General features: G+C 45.8%; 1 protein-coding gene across 1 annotated transcript; it reads right to left on the bottom strand.

The window, feature by feature from the left end:
* Window positions 1-3,581: 3,581 nt before the first annotated feature.
* Window positions 3,582-16,858, bottom strand: LOC142255727 (uncharacterized). The gene is made up of 6 exons (XM_075327183.1): window positions 16,845-16,858; window positions 13,328-13,378; window positions 13,047-13,219; window positions 6,418-6,546; window positions 4,320-4,442; window positions 3,582-4,236 (listed from the first exon to the last, which is right to left on the bottom strand). The coding sequence occupies exons 1-6, from the start codon at window positions 16,856-16,858 to the stop codon at window positions 4,082-4,084; spliced, it is 645 nt and encodes a 214-aa protein (XP_075183298.1). The 3' UTR covers window positions 3,582-4,081.
* Window positions 16,859-21,309: the final 4,451 nt, after the last annotated feature.

Genomic DNA, 21,309 nt, shown 5'->3' on the forward strand with positions numbered 1-21,309 from the left:
TGAACCAATAAATGTGACCATATTGCTTTCCACCCAGCTTTCCCAGGCCCCTGATTGACAATTTTGCCTTTTAATGGAGCAATATTGAGAAGAGGTGGTTTATTTACCATGCAGAACTCTGGGAAAGCTAGGGGACAACCCCAATGGGAACCAATAAATGCGATCATATTGCTATTCACCCAACTTTCCCAGGCCCCTGAATGACAATTTTGGCTTTTTATGGAGCAATATGGAGACATGGTGTTTTATGTATCAGGCAGGAATCTGGGAAACCCAGGTGACAATCCCAATGGAAACTAATAAAGATGAACATATTGCTTTCTACCCAGCTTTCCCAGGCCCCTGAATAACAATTTTGCTTTTTTTCTGGAGGAATTTTGAAAAGAGGTGGTTTATTTACCTTGCAGGAATCTGGAAAAGCTAGGTGACAACCCCAATGGGAACCAATAAATACAACTATATTGCTTTCCACCCAGCTTTCCCAGAAACAGATCTTAATTAGGAAACTGTTTAAAAGTCTTCCAGTGGGGAACTCTTCTTATTTCGGGGTGGGGGTGGGGGGGTAACCTTTGTTACGGGATTTGGAAGCAGTTTTTGGCTGGTGCGGATCATATCTGGTGTGAATCTTTTCTGTGTGACATGACAGATCTTCAAAATAAAACATCTCCAACCAGAGCCGAGCATTGATGACACTGAGTGCGGCGTATTCTGGGCAAAATCTCCAAAACCTGAGGATCATAATAGGTTAAGCATAGCAGAAGAACTCGGTGTCCGTTCATTATAGTAATTAACCTCTATGAAACATAATTGTAGTAGCTCCGCCCCTGAGGATCACAGTAGGTTGAACATAGCACAGAAATAAAAAAATGGAGATATTTTGGGCCATTCTCTGCCTCCACAGTGATACAGTGTATCAGATTTCTATAGTAATTTCCCTCTATGAAACAATTGCAGTTATTGTAGCCCCGCCCCTGAGGATCATAATAAGTTGAGCTTAGCACAAGAACTCAGTGTATCAGGGTTTTTTTTATAGTAATTTCCCTCTATGAAATATAAGTGTAGTTGTAGTAGCCCCACCCCCGAGGATCATAATAGAGCAGAATTTCTCTATGGAACATAGTTGTGGTTCTTGTAGCCCCGCCCCTGAGGATCATAATAGGTTAAGCATAGCACAAGAACTCGGTGTATCAGTTTTTTTTATAGTAATTTCCCTCTATGAAATATAATTGTAGTTGCAGTAGCCCCGCCCCCGAGGACCATAATAGTTAGAGCAGAGCACAGAAATAAAAAAGGAAATATTTTGGGTCATGCTTTGCCTCTACAAGGATACAGTGTATGAAGTTTTTTTATAGTAATTTCTTTCTGTGTAACAATGTGGTTGTAGTAGCCCCGCCCCTGAGGATCACAATAGGTTGAACATATCACAGGGATATATAAAAATGGAAATATTTTCATCATGCTCTGCCTCTACATTGATACAGTGTATCAGGGTTTTTTGTTTTTTTTTAATTTCCCTCTTTGTAACATAATTGTGGTTGTACTAGCCCTGCCCCTGAGGATCACAGGAGGTTTAACATATCACCACAGAGATTTTAAAAAGTGGAAATATTTTGAGCCATGCTCCACCTCTGCAGTGAGAGATTTTATTAATTTTCTGACAGCAGGTTCCCTTTATTTGTGGCTGTAGTAGCCCCGCCCCTGAGGAACATGGTGCAGTGATTTAAAGAAGCAGAAATACATGTGTCATTCTTCAACCACTGATATAACACAAAGTCTCACAGTCACTGACAGTAATTACCAAGACTTTTGCCCTGTATAAAACTTAATTGTGGATGCAGTAGCCCCGCCCCCAAGTATGTGGAGGTGGAGCATGACACGGGGATGTAAGGAATCAGAAATCTGCATATCACGCTAGGACCCTGACATGACATCATGTATCAGCTCAGATTTACTGACAAAAAAAATTCAGATTTTTGCCCTTGATAAAATTTAGTTGGGATCTAAAAGCCCACCCCTGAGGATCATATGAGAGTAAAGGGACAAAGGGATTTAAGGGATTAGAAATCTTTATCTCCTGACAGTGGATCAGATTCAGTGACAATAATTTATTTGATTTTTGCCCTTTATGAAACTTCAGTGTATTAGCAGTAACTCCGCCCCTGAGGATAAAAAATAAATACATCTTTATTTTTATTTAACGCTATTAATTCCACAGCGCTTTACATACATCAGCAACACTGTCCCCATTGGGGCTCACAATCTAGAGTCCCTATCTGTATGTCTTTGGAGTGTGGGAGGAAACCGGAGAACACGGAGGAAACCCACACAAACACGGGGAGAACATACAAACTCCTTGTAGATAGTGTCCTTGGTGGGAATTGAACCCAGGACCCCAGAATTGCAAGACTGCAGTGCTAACCACTGAGCCACCATGCTGCCCTGAGGATCATACAGGGTGGAGCTTAGAAGAAGGATTTAAAGATGCAGAAATATTTGTAGCATTCTCTGTGACCTGTATGATGCGGTTTATCAGTTTTTCTGACAGTAATTGCTCTGATACTTGTATTCTTCTCCAGGAGAAAAATTAAGATTATAGTAAGGACTTCCCACACAGATTGGATAAATCTGTGTAGTAATAATAATAATAATAATAATAATAATAATAATAATAATAATAATAATAATAATAATAATAATAATAAAAATAAAAAATACATCTTGTAATAATATATGAAATAATAAGTGTGTAGGAATAATAATAATAATAATAATAATAATAATAAAATGTGTGTAGTAATAATAATGATAAATGTGTGTTGTTATAATAATAACAATAATAATTATTAATAATAATAATAATAAAAAAAATGTGTGCATTATTATTATTATTAATAATAATATTAATGTGTGTAATCATTAAATGTTTGTAATAGAAATAATAATAATCATAATAATAAAACTAATTATACAAATATTAAAGGTTTGTTTTTATAATAATTATTAATAATAAATGTGTGTAATAATAATTATAATAATAATATTTGTGTGTAATAATAATAATTAATATTATTATTATAAGGAATACAATGAATAATAATATTAATAATAATAGTATTAATAATAATAATAATAATAATAATAAATAATAATAATAATAAATAAAATACATTTGTGAAGTAGTAATAATAATAATCATAAATGAGTTAAATAATAACAATAATGGAATAATAATAATAATAATAATAATAGAAATAAATGTAATTGTCACGTGTGTAATAATAATAATAATAAAATATGTACAATAAGAATGTTTTAAATAAGAATGTAGGAATGTGTGTAATAATAAAAATAATAATAATTATTATTATTATTAGCATCATTCAATAATAATAATTAATAATAATAAATGTGTTTAATAATAAAATGTGTATATTAATAATAAAATTAATACTAATTATAAATGTGTGTAGTAATAATAATAATAATAATAATAATAATAATAATAAATGCATCGAATAATATTATAAAAAAAGGCTTTATTGTTTAAGAAAAAAAAAGATTTACAAACTCCTTATATATATTTTGAACTAACAATAATATTTATATTGTTATTAAGAGACATAATTGAAAATTAATTAAATAGTAAATAATTAATTGCTGACTCAACACACATTTGTGTATTATGGTCAACACTTTACTGATATAGAGCTCAAACTCCTCTGTGTAAGCTAAGAATAACATTTGTTTTTCCTCCAGTCACCACTAGGGGGAGCTCAGGAGTAAACTGTATGCGTTAACCTCCAAAGCTCCCTCTAGTGGTGACTGCAGGCAAAACAAAACGTTATTTTTATTGTAATGTTTTTGTTTAGAAAATTTTTAAGCCATTAAAATAATTTAATAACCTATCCGAGTTTGATATCACAGATATAAACAAAACCCGGTAAAGTTTAGGAGGTCACATGATGCTTCCCAGCGCTCCACTGATGGGGAGTTTGGTACGAGGAATATTTTTGGACAAAATGTCCCTTTAAATGAGTGACATCTGCCCCAGGTATAAAGTTTGTAGAAGTGGAACTCCCCTTTAAGACACTATGATGCTGGTTGGCGCGGCGTCGGTTGGCGCAGCCTGGGTTCCCGGATATGGAGGCGGCGGGTCGGTTTTGCCCTGTAGTAAGTTTTGTAAGTTGGTGGAAGGTTTGTCCGGTTCCAGAACGGCATGAACCAGACTCACGATACCTGCGGAGGACAAAGATCGGCCATAAGCAGCGTGGCGGGAGGGGGGGGGGGGTCCGAAAGAAAAGGGCATTCATAAAACTTACCAGCGGTGACCACCAGCCCCGTGGCCAGCCAGCCCAGCGGGAGGCCGTACAGGATGTGTCTGCGGTTCGTGGCCAACACGAAGAAGACTGTGGCAGAAACCATCCCGGCAATGCCCAACAGTGCTGGAGGCAGAAAGACGCCCGTCACTACACAGTGCTCATGTTATAGCTGTATACACAGTGCTCATGTTATAGCTGTATATACACAGTGCTCATGTTATAGCTGTATATACACAGTGCTCATGTTATAGCTGTATACACAGTGCTCATGCTATAGCTGTATATACACAGTGCTCGTGTTATAGCTGTATACACAGTGCTCATGTTATAGCTGTATACACAGTGCTCATGTTATAGCTGTATACACAGTGCTCATGTTATAGCTGTATACACACAGTGCTCATGTTATAGCTGTATACACACAGTGCTCATGTTATAGCTGTATACACACAGTGCTCATGTTATAGCTGTATACACACAGTGCTCATGTTATAGCTGTATACACACAGTGCTCATGTTATAGCTGTATACACACAGTGCTCATGTTATAGCTGTATACACACAGTGCTCATGTTATAGCTGTATACACACAGTGCTCATGTTATAGCTGTATACACACAGTGCTCATGTTATAGCTGTATACACACAGTGCTCATGTTATAGCTGTATACACACAGTGCTCATGTTATAGCTGTATACACACAGTGCTCATGTTATAGCTGTATACACACAGTGCTCATGTTATAGCTGTATACACACAGTGCTCATGTTATAGCTGTATACACACAGTGCTCATGTTATAGCTGTATACACACAGTGCTCATGTTATAGCTGTATACACACAGTGCTCATGTTATAGCTGTATACACACAGTGCTCATGTTATAGCTGTATACACACAGTGCTCATGTTATAGCTGTATACACACAGTGCTCATGTTATAGCTGTATACACACAGTGCTCATGTTATAGCTGTATACACACAGTGCTCATGTTATAGCTGTATACACACAGTGCTCATGTTATAGCTGTATACACACAGTGCTCATGTTATAGCTGTATACACACAGTGCTCATGTTATAGCTGTATACACAGTGCTCATGTTATAGCTGTATACACACAGTGCTCATGTTATAGCTGTATACACACAGTGCTCATGTTATAGCTGTATACACACAGTGCTCATGTTATAGCTGTATACACACAGTGCTCATGTTATAGCTGTATACACACAGTGCTCATGTTATAGCTGTATACACACAGTGCTCATGTTATAGCTGTATACACACAGTGCTCATGTTATAGCTGTATACACACAGTGCTCATGTTATAGCTGTATACACACAGTGCTCATGTTATAGCTGTATACACACAGTGCTCATGTTATAGCTGTATACACACAGTGCTCATGTTATAGCTGTATACACACAGTGCTCATGTTATAGCTGTATACACACAGTGCTCATGTTATAGCTGTATACACACAGTGCTCATGTTATAGCTGTATACACACAGTGCTCATGTTATAGCTGTATACACACAGTGCTCATGTTATAGCTGTATACACACAGTGCTCATGTTATAGCTGTATACACACAGTGCTCATGTTATAGCTGTATACACACAGTGCTCATGTTATAGCTGTATACACACAGTGCTCATGTTATAGCTGTATACACACAGTGCTCATGTTATAGCTGTATACACAGTGCTCATGTTATAGCTGTATACACACAGTGCTCATGTTATAGCTGTATACACACAGTGCTCATGTTATAGCTGTATACACACAGTGCTCATGTTATAGCTGTATACACAGTGCTCATGTTATAGCTGTATACACACAGTGCTCATGTTATAGCTGTATACACACAGTGCTCATGTTATAGCTGTATACACACAGTGCTCATGTTATAGCTGTATACACACAGTGCTCATGTTATAGCTGTATACACAGTGCTCATGTTATAGCTGTATACACACAGTGCTCATGTTATAGCTGTATACACACAGTGCTCATGTTATAGCTGTATACACACAGTGCTCATGTTATAGCTCTCTCTCTGTATATATCGCCCATATCACTGCTTGTTCTTACCATTGAAGAGACTGGTTTTCCCGATGATCTTCTTGCTGTCCTCTTCTTTTCCCCAGAGGGTGAGAATAACGACGCCGCAGGTCAATATGTTAAATATGAGGAAGACAATTAGGAAAATCTTGGCGTGAACTGCGTGAGGAAGCAAAAAGACATTATTATGTAAGGACGGCAAGATCAGGGGTGGGACAGCGCTGAGCACTGACTGTGCTACCCCCGAGGGACAGCGCTGAGTGCTGACTGTGCCGCCCCCGAGGGACAGTACTGAGCACTGACTGTGCCGCCCCCGAGGGACAGCACTGAGCACAGTCTGTGCCGCCCCTGAGGGACAGCGCTGAGCACTGACTCTGCCGCCCCCGAGAGACAGCGCTGAGTGCTGACTCTGCCACCCCCGAGAGACAGCACTGAGCGCTGACTGTGCCACCCCTGAGGAACAGCACTGAGTGCTGACTGTGCCGCCCCAGAGGGACAGCGCTGAGCCCTGACTGTACCTCCCCCGAGGGACAGCGCTGAGTGCTGACTGTGCCGCCCCCCGAGAGACAGCACTGAGCGCTGACTGTGCCGCCTCCGAGAGAACATGCTGAACACTGACTGTGCTGCCTCCTGAAAGACAGTAGTGAGCACTGACTGCAGGCTACTTAGGTGCAAAAGTCCTCATTGTGGCCTGTCGCTATCAGGAGAGCCGAGCCGTGGAGCCAAGAGCCAGGCAGAGGAATCAGGCAATGGAGTCAGGAGCCGAGCATCAGAACCAGGAGCCGAGCAGAGGAACTGAGGAAAGGAGCCAGGAGCCGAGCAGATGATACAGGAGCCAAGCACTGTAGCTAGGAGCTGAGTATCAGAAATTGGATCCAAGCAGTAAAAATGCAGGAGACCTGAGAAAGTGACCAGAGAGACAGGCAGGATACAAGAGACAGGCAGGATACAAGAGACAGGCAGGATACAAGAGACAGGCAGGATACAAGAGACAGGCAGGATACAAGAGACAGGCAGGATACAAGAGACAGGCAGGATACAAGAGACAGGCAGGATACAAGAGACAGGCAGGATACAAGAGACAGGCAGGATACAAGAGACAGGCAGGATACAAGAGATAGGCAGGATACAAGAGATAGGCAGGATACAAGAGATAGGCAGGATACAAGAGATAGGCAGGATACAAGAGATAGGCAGGATACAAGAGATAGGCAGGATACAAGAGACAGGCAGGATACAAGAGATAGTGTCAGGACCGGGAGGACTGATGGGCCCAGGAGGTGGATCCACTGGACCGAGTATCCCACCGGGGGGCAGGGTACACGGCAGCCGGAGCACTGGCGTGGCAGGGACAGGTATAACCAGGTCAGCAGAGTCACAGAGTTCTTCAGGACGGTAAGGAAACAGGCACAGGTACCCGATAGCAAAGACAAGAAGTCTACAGGACACGGCACCAGGGGGCCTGAGCACCTAGCTCAAAAGACAAAGCTTCCAGACACGTTGATCAGGCAACGCCCCTATGGAAGGGCCAGTCTTATATATCCAGCACAGCCGTATGTCACATCCTGCTTCAGGTGTGCTGGGTCCATAAAACCAGGAGAGTGGGCGCGGCCTGGTCCTATACAGGGCCTGAGGCTCATACTCAGAGTCAGACTCATGAGACCAGGAGCAGGACACAGGAGAGCACGAGCGGGAGCGGCAGCCATGACCGGTGGACACGTGGAGTGGATCAGTGGGTATGGAGCGGTGGTGCGATGCAGGAACCGGCTCAGTGGGTAAGGAGGGCTGCTGGGACACCGGGAGCGTGACAGTACCCCCCCCTTGAAGCCCCCCTCCCCGCGGCCGGGACATGTAGGCGCGCCGAAGAGGGGCAGCAACGTACTTCCGGGACAACCAGGACCGAGCCTCGGGACCGCAATCCACCCAATCGACCAGGAAGGACTGCCTACCCCGGACCGTTTTCATGGCCACTATGTCCCGTATCGGAGAACCCAAGTCAGCGGCAACGGAGGCAACGGATAGGGGAAGACAGTCAGAAGCAGGACTGGAGTCGTGGGCGACCGGTTCGGGCGTCTCGGACCGGGTACAGGATAGTGTGTCATCCTCTGTAGCAGGGGGCACCAAAGTCTCAAGTGCCAGGGATGGTGGAACGACGCTGAACTGCGTCGACTCTGCTTCTGGGTCCGGTGGCACCACAGGCACAAGTGCCAGGAGCTGTGGTACACCGCTGGACTGCGTCGTCGCCTTTTCTTCTTCCGGCGGCATAGCAGGCTCAGGTGACAGGGGCCGAGGAACGGGCTGTAGGCAGTGGTCATGACACAAGGACCCCCAGCGAGTAATAGCGCCAGAGTGCCAACTAATGGCAGGGTCATGGAGTTGAAGCCAGGGTAGGCCCAACAGGAGCTCAGGAGCCATCCTCGGGATCACATAGAAGGTGATGGTCTCAGTATGCAAAGGGCCAACCTGGAGTCTCACTGGTTCAGTGGTATATCGGACAGGTTCGTATAGCAGTTTGCCGTCCACGGAGGCGAACCAGAGGGGCTTGGCAAGCGGGATCACAGGTATCTGGTATCGGTCCACTGCAGACTGGTGTATGAAATTAGCCGCTGCCCCAGAATCGATGTGGGCCTCTGCTGTGAACCTGGTCTTCTTCGTCGTCACCTGGACAGTCTGTGTAAGTGGAACGGAGGGGATTCCGGTGCCAAGGGTAGCGGTTCCCACCATCCCTTGGGCCTGGGGTCTACCAGGTTTCTCAGGGCATGTCCGAAGCATGTGTGACCCGTCTCCACAATAGAAGCACAGGCCCAGGGCGAGCCGTTCTGCACGGCGTTGCTTGGCTTGGTTCAGTCGGTCAATTTGCATGGGTTCCGGAAACATGTCACAGGAAGGCAGGTGCAAAGGAGCGGTAGGCCTCTGCGGGGACAAGGCGTGACGGGGTGGTCGCTTCTCCCGGAATACCTCTTTGGTTCGCTCCTGGAAACGGAGGTCAATCCGGGTGGCTAAGGATATTAAAGCGTCCAAGGTGCGTGGAACGTCACGGCCAGCAAGCTCGTCTTTGACGCGGCCAGAGAGTCCTTCCCAAAAGGCCGCCGTCAAGGCCTCATTGTTCCAGCCCAGCTCAGAGGCGAGCGTGCGGAACTGGATGGCGTATTGGCCGACGGTCAGGGTCCCTTGGCGTAGCCGGAGGAGCGAAGAGGTCACTGTGGTGGTACGTCCGGGTTCATCGAATGTACTTCGGAAAGCGTGCAAGAATTCCCGGATGTTAGTGGTCATTGGATCCTCATTCTCCCACAGGGGGTTAATCCAGGCTAGAGCTTCGCCTTCCAAGTGTGACATCAGGAATGACACTTTAGCCTGGTCTGAGACAAACAAATGAGGAAGCAACTTGAAATGCAGGGAGCACTGATTCAAGAAGCCGCGGCAGGACTTGGGATCCCCTGCATAGCGAGGCGGAGCAGCGAGGCGAAGTTGCGAGGCCGTGGCGGAAACTGGTTCGGAGCCGGAGACTGGTTGCTGCGTGGACTCAGACGAGGCAGCGGTCTGCAGTGTATATAACCGGTGGTCCATGGACGCCAGGAATTTCAGCATCCGGTGTAAGGTGTCACGCTGTTGCACCAGTTCCTGGCGTAGTTCGGCCAGCTCCGATGTTTGTGCTCCAGCGGGATCCATGGCCTGATCAAACTGTCAGGACCGGGAGGACGGATGGGCCCAGGAGGTGGATCCACTGGACCGAGTATCCCACCGGGGGGCAGGGTACACGGCAGCCGGAGCACTGGCGTGGCCGGGACAGGTATAACCAGGTCAGCAGAGTCACAGAGTTCTTCAGGACGGTAAGGAAACAGGCACAGGTACCAGGGAGCAAAGACAAGAAGTCTACAGGACACGGCACCAGGGGGCCTGAGCACCTAGCTCAAAAGACAAAGCTTCCAGACACGTTGATCAGGCAACGCCCCTATGGAAAGGCCAGTCTTATATATCCAGCACAGCCGTATGTCACATCCTGCTTCAGGTGTGCTGGGTCCATAAAACCAGGAGAGTGGGCGCGGCCTGGTCCTATACAGAGGCATGAGGCTAATACTCAGAGTCAGACTCATGAGACCAGGAGCAGGACACAGGAGAGCACGAGCGGGAGCGGCAGCCATGACCGGTGGACACGTGGAGTGGATCAGTGGGTATGGAGCGGTGGTGCGATGCAGGAACCGGCTCAGTGGGTAAGGAGGGCTGCTGGGACACCGGGAGCGTGACAGATAGGCAGGATACAAGAGATAGGCAGGATACAAGAGACAGGCAGGATACAAGAGACAGGCAGGATACAAGAGATAGGCAGGATACAAGAGACAGGCAGGATACAAGAGACAGGCAGGATACAAGAGATAGGCAGGATACAAGAGACAGGCAGGATACAAGAGACAGGCAGGATACAAGAGATAGGCAGGATACAAGAGACAGGCAGGATACAGGAGACAGGCAGGATACAAGAGACAGGCAGGATACAAGAGACAGGCAGGATACAAGAGACAGGCAGGATACAAGAGATAGGCAGGATACAAGAGACAGGCAGGATACAAGAGACAGGCAGGATACAAGAGACAGGCAGGATACAAGAGACAGGCAGGATACAAGAGACAGGCAGGATACAAGAGATAGGCAGGATACAAGAGACAGGCAGGATACAAGAGACAGGCAGGATACAAGAGATAGGCAGGATACAAGAGACAGGCAGGATACAAGAGACAGGCAGGATACAAGAGACAGGCAGGATACAAGAGACAGGCAGGATACAAGAGACAGGCAGGATACAAGAGACAGGCAGGATACAAGAGACAGGCAGGATACAAGAGACAGGCAGGATACAAGAGACAGGCAGGATACAAGAGACAGGCAGGATACAAGAGACAGGCAGGATACAAGAGACAGGCAGGATACAGGAGACAGGCAGGATACAAGAGACAGGCAGGATACAGGAGACAGGCAGGATACAAGAGACAGGCAGGATACAAGAGACAGGCAGGATACAGGAGACAGGCAGGATACAGGAGACAAGCAGGATACAAGAGACAGGCAGGATACAAGAGACAGGCAGGATACAAGAGACAGGCAGGATACAAGAGACAGGCAGGATACAAGAGACAGGCAGGATACAAGAGACAGGCAGGATACAAGAGACAGGCAGGATACAAGAGACAGGCAGGATACAAGAGATAGGCAGGATACAAGAGATAGGCAGGATACAAGAGATAGGCAGGATACAAGAGATAGGCAGGATACAAGAGACAGGCAGGATACAAGAGACAGGCAGGATACAAGAGACAGGCAGGATACAAGAGACAGGCAGGATACAAGAGACAGGCAGGATACAAGAGATAGGCAGGATACAAGAGACAGGCAGGATACAAGAGACAGGCAGGATACAAGAGACAGGCAGGATACAAGAGACAGGCAAGAGACTTGAGAGAGAGACAGGCAGTAGACCTAAGTGAGCCAGGAGACACAAGAGACAGGCAGGATACCGGTGAGATAGCTGTATATAAGATACTGGCTGTCTCCTATCTGCCTTAAATGGGTTGTCCTGTCTAAAATGACAAGTCTGCAGTGACTATGTGATTGTACTCCTGTGAATCTCCACATTGCATGCACTGTGCACTATGAGGATTCTCCGAGGTCAGAGCTGGGAATGGCGGTCACGTGGCCGCGAGTACAAGATATGCAGACTCCTGGCCACAATCTGACGACTTTTTCCAGCCTTGCACAGTACACTCAGTGAGGCCGCCACCCTCTAGTCAGATTCTGGCGGGACCTATGCATATTATATACTTGTGGCAATGTGAGGGAAAAAAAAGTCACTGAGGGCCAACATGCAGTGGGTCAGAAGTGAAGAAAAAGGCTAAGTGAGAGTCAACAGGCAGTGGGTCAAAAGGGAAGAAGAAAGATCAGTGGGAAACGGCATGCAGTGGGTCAAAAGGGAAGAAAAAGGGTAAGTAAGAGCCAACAGGCAGTGGGTCAAAATGGAAGAAAAAGGGTAAGTGAGGGCCAACATGCAGTGGGTCAAAAGGGAGAAATAGGGTAAGTGAGTACTGGCATGCAGTGGGTCAAAATGGATGAAAAAGGGTAAGTGAGAGCTGGCATGCAATGGGTCAGAAGGGAAGAAAAAGGGTCAGTGAGGGCCAACATGCAGTGAGTCAAAAGGGAAGAAGAAAGATCAGTGAGAACCGGCATGCAGTGGGTCAAAAGGGAAGAAAAAGGGTAAGTAAGAGCCAACAGGCAGTTGGTCAAAATGAAAGAAAAAGGGTAAGTGAGGGCCAACATGCAGTGGATCAAAAGGGAGAAAAGGGTTGAGTACCGACATGCAGTGGGTCTAAAGGGAAGAAAAAGGGTCAGTAAGGGCTGGCATGCAGTGGGTCAAAAGGGAAGAAAAAGGGTAAGTGAGGGCCGGCATGCAGTGGGTCAAAAGGGAAGAAGAAGGGTCAGTGAGGGCTGACATGTGTTGGGTCAGAAGGCAAGAAAAAGGGTCAGTGAGTCTGACAATCGCTGCTCTTGTATGGACACCAGTTGGACAAACCATTCTCATCACTAGGTGACAATTGTGATAACCCCTGCTGAAGCTGTAGAATGGCGAAACCATTTGTGTCTCAGATTTACAGTTCCTCCTGATAACTTACTAATATCTGCGTGGGCTACGCAGAATTGTGTGTTGCAGATTTTCCAGATGCCGGCATAGTCCCCAGTTACAGTGTCGGCCCAACGATTTGTGGATATAGCGATGAGGAGGAACAAATTACTGACCGCAAGCAGCACCCCCACCGACAGTCTCAACCCATAGGACATAGAAGGGCTACAAAAGAGCAAAGGACAAACAACTGTCAACCAGAGTGTCATGCAGGGATATGGTACCACCTAACTGATGTATCTAATACTATTGTGTGTGAAACTTCCTACTGACCTGGTGTATCTAAGCTCAATATGTATGATACTGTCTTCTGATCCAGTAGATCTAAACCAAAAAATAATATACAGTTTATCAAGCTGGCTACATCTATTATGTGTGATACTGTCTGCTGAGCTGTGTATCTAATCCTCCCCTGTGTGATACTGTCTGCAGAGCTGTGTATCTAATCCTCCCCTGTGTGATACTGTCTGCAGAGCTGTGTATCTAATCCTCCCCTGTGTGATACTGTCTGCTGAGCCGTGTATCTAATCCTCTCCTGTGTGATACTGTCTGCTGAGCTGTGTATCTAATCCTCTCCTGTGTGATACTGTCTGCTGAGCCATGTATCTAATCCTCTCCTGTGTGATACTGTCTGCTGAGCCGTGTATCTAATCCTCTCCTGTGTGATACTATCTGCTGAGCCGTGTATCTAATCCTCTCCTGTGTGATACTGTCTGCTGAGCCGTGTATCTAATCCTCTCCTGTGTGATACTGTCTGCTGAGCTGTGTATCTAATCCTATCCTGTGTGATACTGTCTGCTGAGCTGTGTATCTAATCCTCTCCTGTGTGATACTGTCTGCTGAGCTGTGTATCTAATCCTCTCCTGTGTGATACTGTGTGCTGAGCTGTGTATCTAATCCTCTCCTGTGTGATAATGTCTGCTGAGCTGTGTATCTAATCCTCTCCTGTGTGATACTGTCTGCTGAGATGTGTATCTAATCCTCTCCTGTGTGATGCTGTCTGCTGAGCTGTGTATCTAATCCTCTCCTGTGTGATACTGTCTGCTGAGCTGTGTATCTAATCCTCTCCTGTATGATACTGTCTGCTGAGATGTGTATCTAATCCTCTCCTGTGTGATACTGTCTGCAGAGCTGTGTATCTAATCCTAACCTGTGTGATACTGTCTGCTGAGCTGTGTATCTAATCCTATCCTGTGTGATACTGTCTGTTGAGCTGTGTATCTAATCCTCTCCTGTGTGATACTGTCTGCTGAGCTGTGTATCTAATCCCATCATGTGTCATACTGTCTGCTGAGCTGTGTATCTAATCCTATCCTGTGTGATACTGTCTGCTGAACTGTGTATCTAATCCTCTCCTGTGTGATACTGTCTGCTGAGCTGTATATCTAATCCTATCCTGTGTGATACTGTCTGCTGAGCTGTATATCTAATCCTATCCTGTGTGATACTGTCTGCTGAGCTGTGTATCTAATCCTATCCTGTGTGATACTGTCTGCTGAGCTGTGTATCTAATCCTATCCTGTGTGATTGTCTGCTGAGCTGTGTATCTAATCCTCTCCTGTGTGATACTGTCTGCTGAGCTGTGTATCTAATCCTATCCTGTGTGATACTGTCTGCTGAGCCGTGTATCTAATCCTCTCTTGTGTGATACTGTCTGCTGAGCTGTGTATCTAATCCTATCCTGTGTGATACTGTCTGCTGAGCTGTGTATCTAATCCTCTCCTGTGTGATACAGTCTGCTGAGCTGTGTATCTAATCCTCTCCCGTGTGATACTGTCTGCTGAACTGTGTATCTAATCCTCTCCTGCGTGATACTGTCTGCTGAGCTGTGTATCTAATCCTATCCTGCGTGATACTGTCTGCTGAGCTGTGTATCTAATCCTATCCTGTGTGATACTGTCTGCTGAGCTGTGTATCTAATCCTATCCTGTGTGATACTGTCTGCTGAGCCGTGTATCTAATCCTCTCTTGTGTGATACTGTCTGCTGAGCTGTGTAGCTAATCCTCTCCTGTGTGATACTGTCTGCTGAGCTGTGTATCTAATCCTCTCCTGTGTGATACTGTCTGCTGAGCTGTGTATCTAATCCTCTCCTGTGTGATACTGTCTGCTGAGCTGTGTATCTAATCCTCTCCTGTGTGATACTGTCTGCTGAGCCGTGTATCTAATGCTATCCTGTATGATACTGTCTGCTGAGCTGTGTATCTAATCCTCTCCTGTGTGATACTGTCTGCTGAGCTGTGTATCTAATTCTATCATGTGTGATACTGTCTGCTGAGCCGTGTATCTAATCCTCTCTTGTGTGATACTGTCTGCTGAGCTGTGTATCTAATCCTCTCCTGTGTGATACTGTCTGCTGAGCTGTGTATCTAATCCTCTCCTGTGTGATACTGTCTGCTGAGCTGTGTATCTAATCCTATCATGTGTGATACTGTCTGCTGAGCTGTGTATCTAATCATATCATGTGTGATACTGTCTGCTGAGCTGTGTATCTAATCCTATCCTGTGTGATACTGTCTGCTGAGCTGTGTATCTAATCCTCTCCTGTGTGATACTGTCTGCTGAGCTGTGTATCTAATCCTCTCCTGTGTGATACTGTCTGCTGAGCTGTGTATCTAATCCTCTCCTGTGTGATACTGTCTGCTGAGCTGTGTATCTAATCCTCTCCTGTGTGATACTGTCTGCTGAGCTGTGTATCTAATCCTCTCCTGTGTGATACTGTCTGCTGAGCTGTGTATCTAATCCCATCCTGTGTGATACTGTCTGCTGAGCTGTGTATCTAATCCTATCCTGTGTGATACTGTCTGCTGAGCTGTGTATCTAATCCCATCCTGTGTGATACTGTCTGCTGAGCTGTGTATCTAATCCTATCCTGTGTGATACTGTCTGCTGAGCTGTGTATCTAATCCCATCCTGTGTGATACTGTCTGCTGAGCTGTGTATCTAATCCTATCCTGTGTGATACTGTCTGCTGAGCTGTGTATCTAATGCTGTTGAGCTGTGTATCTAATGCTGCTGAGCATGTAAGAAGAGGATTTGAAGGAATCTGTAAATATCTTTGCCCCATGTGTTGTTATTGGAGGGTGAGGACTGAGAGCTATTACCCCTATATACGGCTCCACAGTCCCCTCCACACCTATATATGACCTCCACCCCTATATAAGGCCCAAAATAGTGCCCTAACCCCTATATATGACCCCCAAAGTGCCCTCCACCCCTATAAAATGCACCCACCCCAATATATAACCTTAACCCCTATATAAGGTCCACCACAGTGCCCCCACCCCTATATACAACTCCCACAGTGCCCCACCCCTATATATGGCCCCCACAGTGCCCTCGCACCTATATACTGCCCCATAGTGACCCTACCCTTATATACAGCCCCGAAAGTGCCTCCACCCTTATATACAGTCCCACAGTGCCCCACCCCTATATACAGCCCCCACCCCTATTTCCGGCCCCCACCCCTATATATGGCCCCCACAGTGACCCTACCCTTATATATGTCCCCCACAGTGCCTCCACCCTTATATACAGCCCCCACAGTTCCCCGACCCCTATATACGGTCCCCACATTGTGCCCCTAGAGGCTGACATCCACATTGCAGCATGGACTGGTGGGATAATTAATGCCCCCACTAGGGTCCTACACTAAAGCTCCGCAGGGTAACAGCCCCTCAGTCACTGCCCTTTGTCATCCTCCCTCTGGGGCTCTATGTTAGGTTTTGGGGCCCCTGGTTATTTGTTGTGCCTCTAGTGTGGAGCTTAACCCTGTAAAGGGCACAATACCTTAATGTGGTCATGATGTCTCCGGCCGCCCCGCTGTCTGGAGTCAGGACAGTACGTGGGGTCGGATTATATCTGCAGCTCCATCCCCCCCCTCCCCGGACACTGTCGGTTTGTGCAATAGTTGCGCCATTTTGGGCAGCACCGGCGTTAAACCGTCCTGGTTCCCCTCCGGACGGGAAATCGTTATTGTAGCAACAAGAAGTTTAGAAGATTTTACAACAATGTCCCGAAAGGAAACAAAGTAACAAAACTTCAGCAGTTATCCACATGATAGGGGGGATCTTGCTGATCGTGGGGTCTGATTTCTGGGACCCCTAGTGATGGAAGCACCTGAACTCTGAGCATACTCTTCATCCAGAGATGAGCTGCAGTACCCGGCAGCGGCCACTGTACAGTGAGGGGCGCTGTGCTGCTCTGCTCCATCCAAGGTGAGGATGAGCTAATAACAGCCGGTCAGTGCCACAGTTCACCCTCGATCAATGTGTTACTTTCTATCACTACTTCCTCTAATCTGATTGGTTGTGGAGGTGATTCACCGCCAGATTATACAAATAAATAAATAGAATCAGACTTTGTTACATTGTATCATACACGAAGGGTTATATAACGTATGTGCTGTATATGAGGTGCCGGATTTAAGGGAATCTGTCACCAGGTATATGCCACCTAATCTGAGAGCAGCATGACGTAAGAGAAGAGACCCTGATTCCAGCGATGTGTCACTTACTGGGCTGCTTAGTGTTGTTGTTTAATTAGCAGGAGATTATCATTGCAGGACTACTTGGCATGCTGCAGGTAGTCCAGCATATTTATGAGCTCTGTATACAGTTAGGTCCAGAAATCTTTGGCCAGTGACACAATTTTCGCGAGTTGGGCTCTGCATGCCACCACATTGGATTTGAAATGAAACCTCTACAACAGAATTCAAGTGCAGATTGTAACGTTTAATTTGAAGGTTTGAACAAAAATATCTGATAGAAATTGTAGGAATTGTCACATTTCTTTACAAACACTCCACATTTTAGGAGGTCAAAAGTAATTGGACAAATAAACCAAACCCAAACAAAATATTTTTATTTTCAATATTTTGTTGCGAATCCTTTGGAGGCTATCACTGCCTTAAGCCTGGAACCCATGGACATCACCAAACGCTGGGTTTCCTCCTTCTTAATGCTTTGCCAGGCCTTTACAGCCGCAGCCTTCAGGTCTTGCTTGTTTGTGGGTCTTTCCGTCTTAAGTCTGGATTTGAGCAAGTGAAATGCATGCTCAATTGGGTTAAGATCTGGTGATTGACTTGGCCATTGCAGAATGTTCCACTTTTTTGCACTCATGAACTCCTGGGTAGCTTTGGCTGTATGCTTGGGGTCATTGTCCATCTGTACTATGAAGCGCCGTCCGATCAACTTTGCGGCATTTGGCTGAATCTGGGCTGAAAGTATATCCCGGTACACTTCAGAATTCATCCGGCTACTCTTCTCTGCTGTTATGTCATCAATAAACACAAGTGACCCAGTGCCATTGAAAGCCATGCATGCCCATGCCATCACGTTGCCTCCACCATGTTTTACAGAGGATGTGGTGTGCCTTGGATCATGTGCCGTTCCCTTTCTTCTCCAAACTTTTTTCTTCCCATCATTCTGGTACAGGTTGATCTTTGTCTCATCTGTCCATAGAATACTTTTCCAGAACTGAGCTGGCTTCATGAGGTGTTTTTCAGCAAATGTAACTCTGGCCTGTCTATTTTTGGAATTGATGAATGGTTTGCATCTAGATGTGAACCCTTTGTATTTACTTTCATGGAGTCTTCTCTTTACTGTTGACTTAGAGACAGATACACCTACTTCACTGAGAGTGTTCTGGACTTCAGTTGATGTTGTGAACGGGTTCTTCTTCACCAAAGAAAGTATGCGGCGATCATCCACCACTGTTGTCATCCGTGGACGCCCAGGCCTTTTTGAGTTCCCAAGCTCACCAGTCAATTCCTTTTTTCTCAGAATGTACCCGACTGTTGATTTTGCTACTCCAAGCATGTCTGCTATCTCTCTGATGGATTTTTTCTTTTTTTTCAGCCTCAGGATGTTCTGCTTCACCTCAATTGAGAGTTCCTTAGACCGCATGTTGTCTGGTCACAGCAACAGCTTCCAAATGCAAAACCACACACCTGTAATCAACCCCAGACCTTTTAACTACTTCATTGATTACAGGTTAACGAGGGAGACGCCTTCAGAGTTAATTGCAGCCCTTAGAGTCCCTTGTCCAATTACTTTTGGTCCCTTTAAAAAGAGGAGGCTATGCATTACAGAGCTATGATTCCTAAACCCTTTCTCCGATTTGGATGTGAAAACTCTCATATTGCAGCTGGGAGTGTGCACTTTCAGCCCATATTATTTATAGAATTGTATTTCTGAACATGTTTTTGTAAACAGCTAAAATAACAAAACTTGTGTCACTGTCCAAATATTTCTGGACCTAACTGTAACTGCTAGATCTGCAGCAGAGGAGACAGCAAATAGCTCAGTAAATGACACATCGCTGGAATCAGGGTCTCTGCCCCTACGTTGTGCTGCTCTCAGATGGGGGGGATAACTCTGGTGACAGATTCCCTTTAAATGCAAGCAAAACCCACCCAGACCAAACACTTCAGTGTCACAGATGTCTCCTATCCTGATACTTTTGTTACAGTGTATCGGTGGTGGGCAGCCCCTGTATACCCGTCCGCTATGGGGTCAGAGTCATCCTCTGTGTCAGTATATACTGCTGCTGCTGGAGTTCTGCTCATGAACTGCACGTGTCCTGTGTGCGGAGTTTAGGATGTTGCACGTCTGAACTCCGGGTTTTGCTCAACTTCCCACTTACACAATTCTGGTGACAACAGAGATCGCTCCTAAGAATATTCATACAAAGATTGTATCACAAGAAGAGAAAGAACGAGGAAAAAACATGAAGGAATCACAGATCTAACTATTGTCTTTCTATCCATCCACCCATCCATCGATCCATCCATCCATCCTTTCATCCATCCATCCTTCCATCCATCCTTCCATCCATCCATCCATCCATTTATTCATGCATCCATCCATCCATCCATCCATCCATCCTTTCATCCATCCATCCTTCCATCCATCCTTCCATCCATCCATCCATCCATCCATTTATTCATGCATCCATCCATCCATCCATCCATCCATTTATTCATGCATCCATCCATCCATCCATCCATCCTTTCATCCATCCATCCTTCCATCCATCCATCCATCCATTTATTCATGCATCCATCCATCCATCCATACATCCATCCACCCATCTATCCATCCTTCCATCCTTCCATCCATCCATCCATCCATCCATCCATCCATCCATCCATTCATTCATTCATGCATCCATCCATCCACCCATCCATCCATCCATCCATCCATCCGTCCGTACGTACGTCTGTACGTCCGTCCATCCATCCATCCTTCCATCTATCCATTCTTCCATCCATCCTTCCATCCATCCATCCTTCCATCCATCCATTCATTCATGCATCCATCCATCCATCCTTCCATCCATCCATTCATTCATGCATCCATCCATCCACCCATCCATCCATCCACCCATCTATCCATCCATCCATCCTTCCATCCATCCATCCATTCATTCATGCATCCATCCATCCATCCATCCATCCATCCATCCATCCATCGTCCGTCCATCCATCCATCCATCCATCCATCCATCCTCCCATCCATCCTTCCATCCATCCTTCCATCCATCCATCCTTCCATCCATCCATCCATCCTTCCATCCATCCATCCTTCCATCCATCCATCCATCCTTCCATCCATCCATCCATCCATCCTTCCATCCATCCATCCATCCATCCATCCATCCATCCATCCATCCTTCCATCCATCCATTCATTCATGCATCCATCCATCCATCCTTCCATCCATCCATTCATTCGTGCATCCATCCATCCTTCCTTCCATCCATCCATCCTTCCATCCATCCATCCATCCTTCCATCCATTCATTCATGCATCCATCCATCCACCCATCCATCCATCCATCCACCCATCTATCCATCCATCCATCCTTCCATCCATCCATCCATTCATTCATGCATCCATCCATCCATCCACCCATCCATCCATCGTCCGTCCATCCATCCATCCATCCATCCATCCATCCTTCCATCCATCCATCCTTCCATCCATCCATCCTTCCATCCATCCTTCCATCCATCCATCCTTCCATCCATCCATCCTTCCATCCATCCATCCTTCCATCCATCCATCCTTCCATCCATCCATCCATCCATCCATCCATCCATCCATCCTTCCATCCATCCATTCATTCATGCATCCATCCATCCATCCATCCTTCCATACATCCTTCCATCCATCCATTCATTCGTGCATCCATCCATCCATCCACCCTTCTATCCATCCATCCATCCTTCCATCCATCCATCCACCCATCCA

The sequence above is a fragment of the Anomaloglossus baeobatrachus genome, chromosome 11, assembly GCF_048569485.1.
Source record: "Anomaloglossus baeobatrachus isolate aAnoBae1 chromosome 11, aAnoBae1.hap1, whole genome shotgun sequence".
Taxonomy (NCBI): domain Eukaryota; kingdom Metazoa; phylum Chordata; class Amphibia; order Anura; family Aromobatidae; genus Anomaloglossus; species Anomaloglossus baeobatrachus.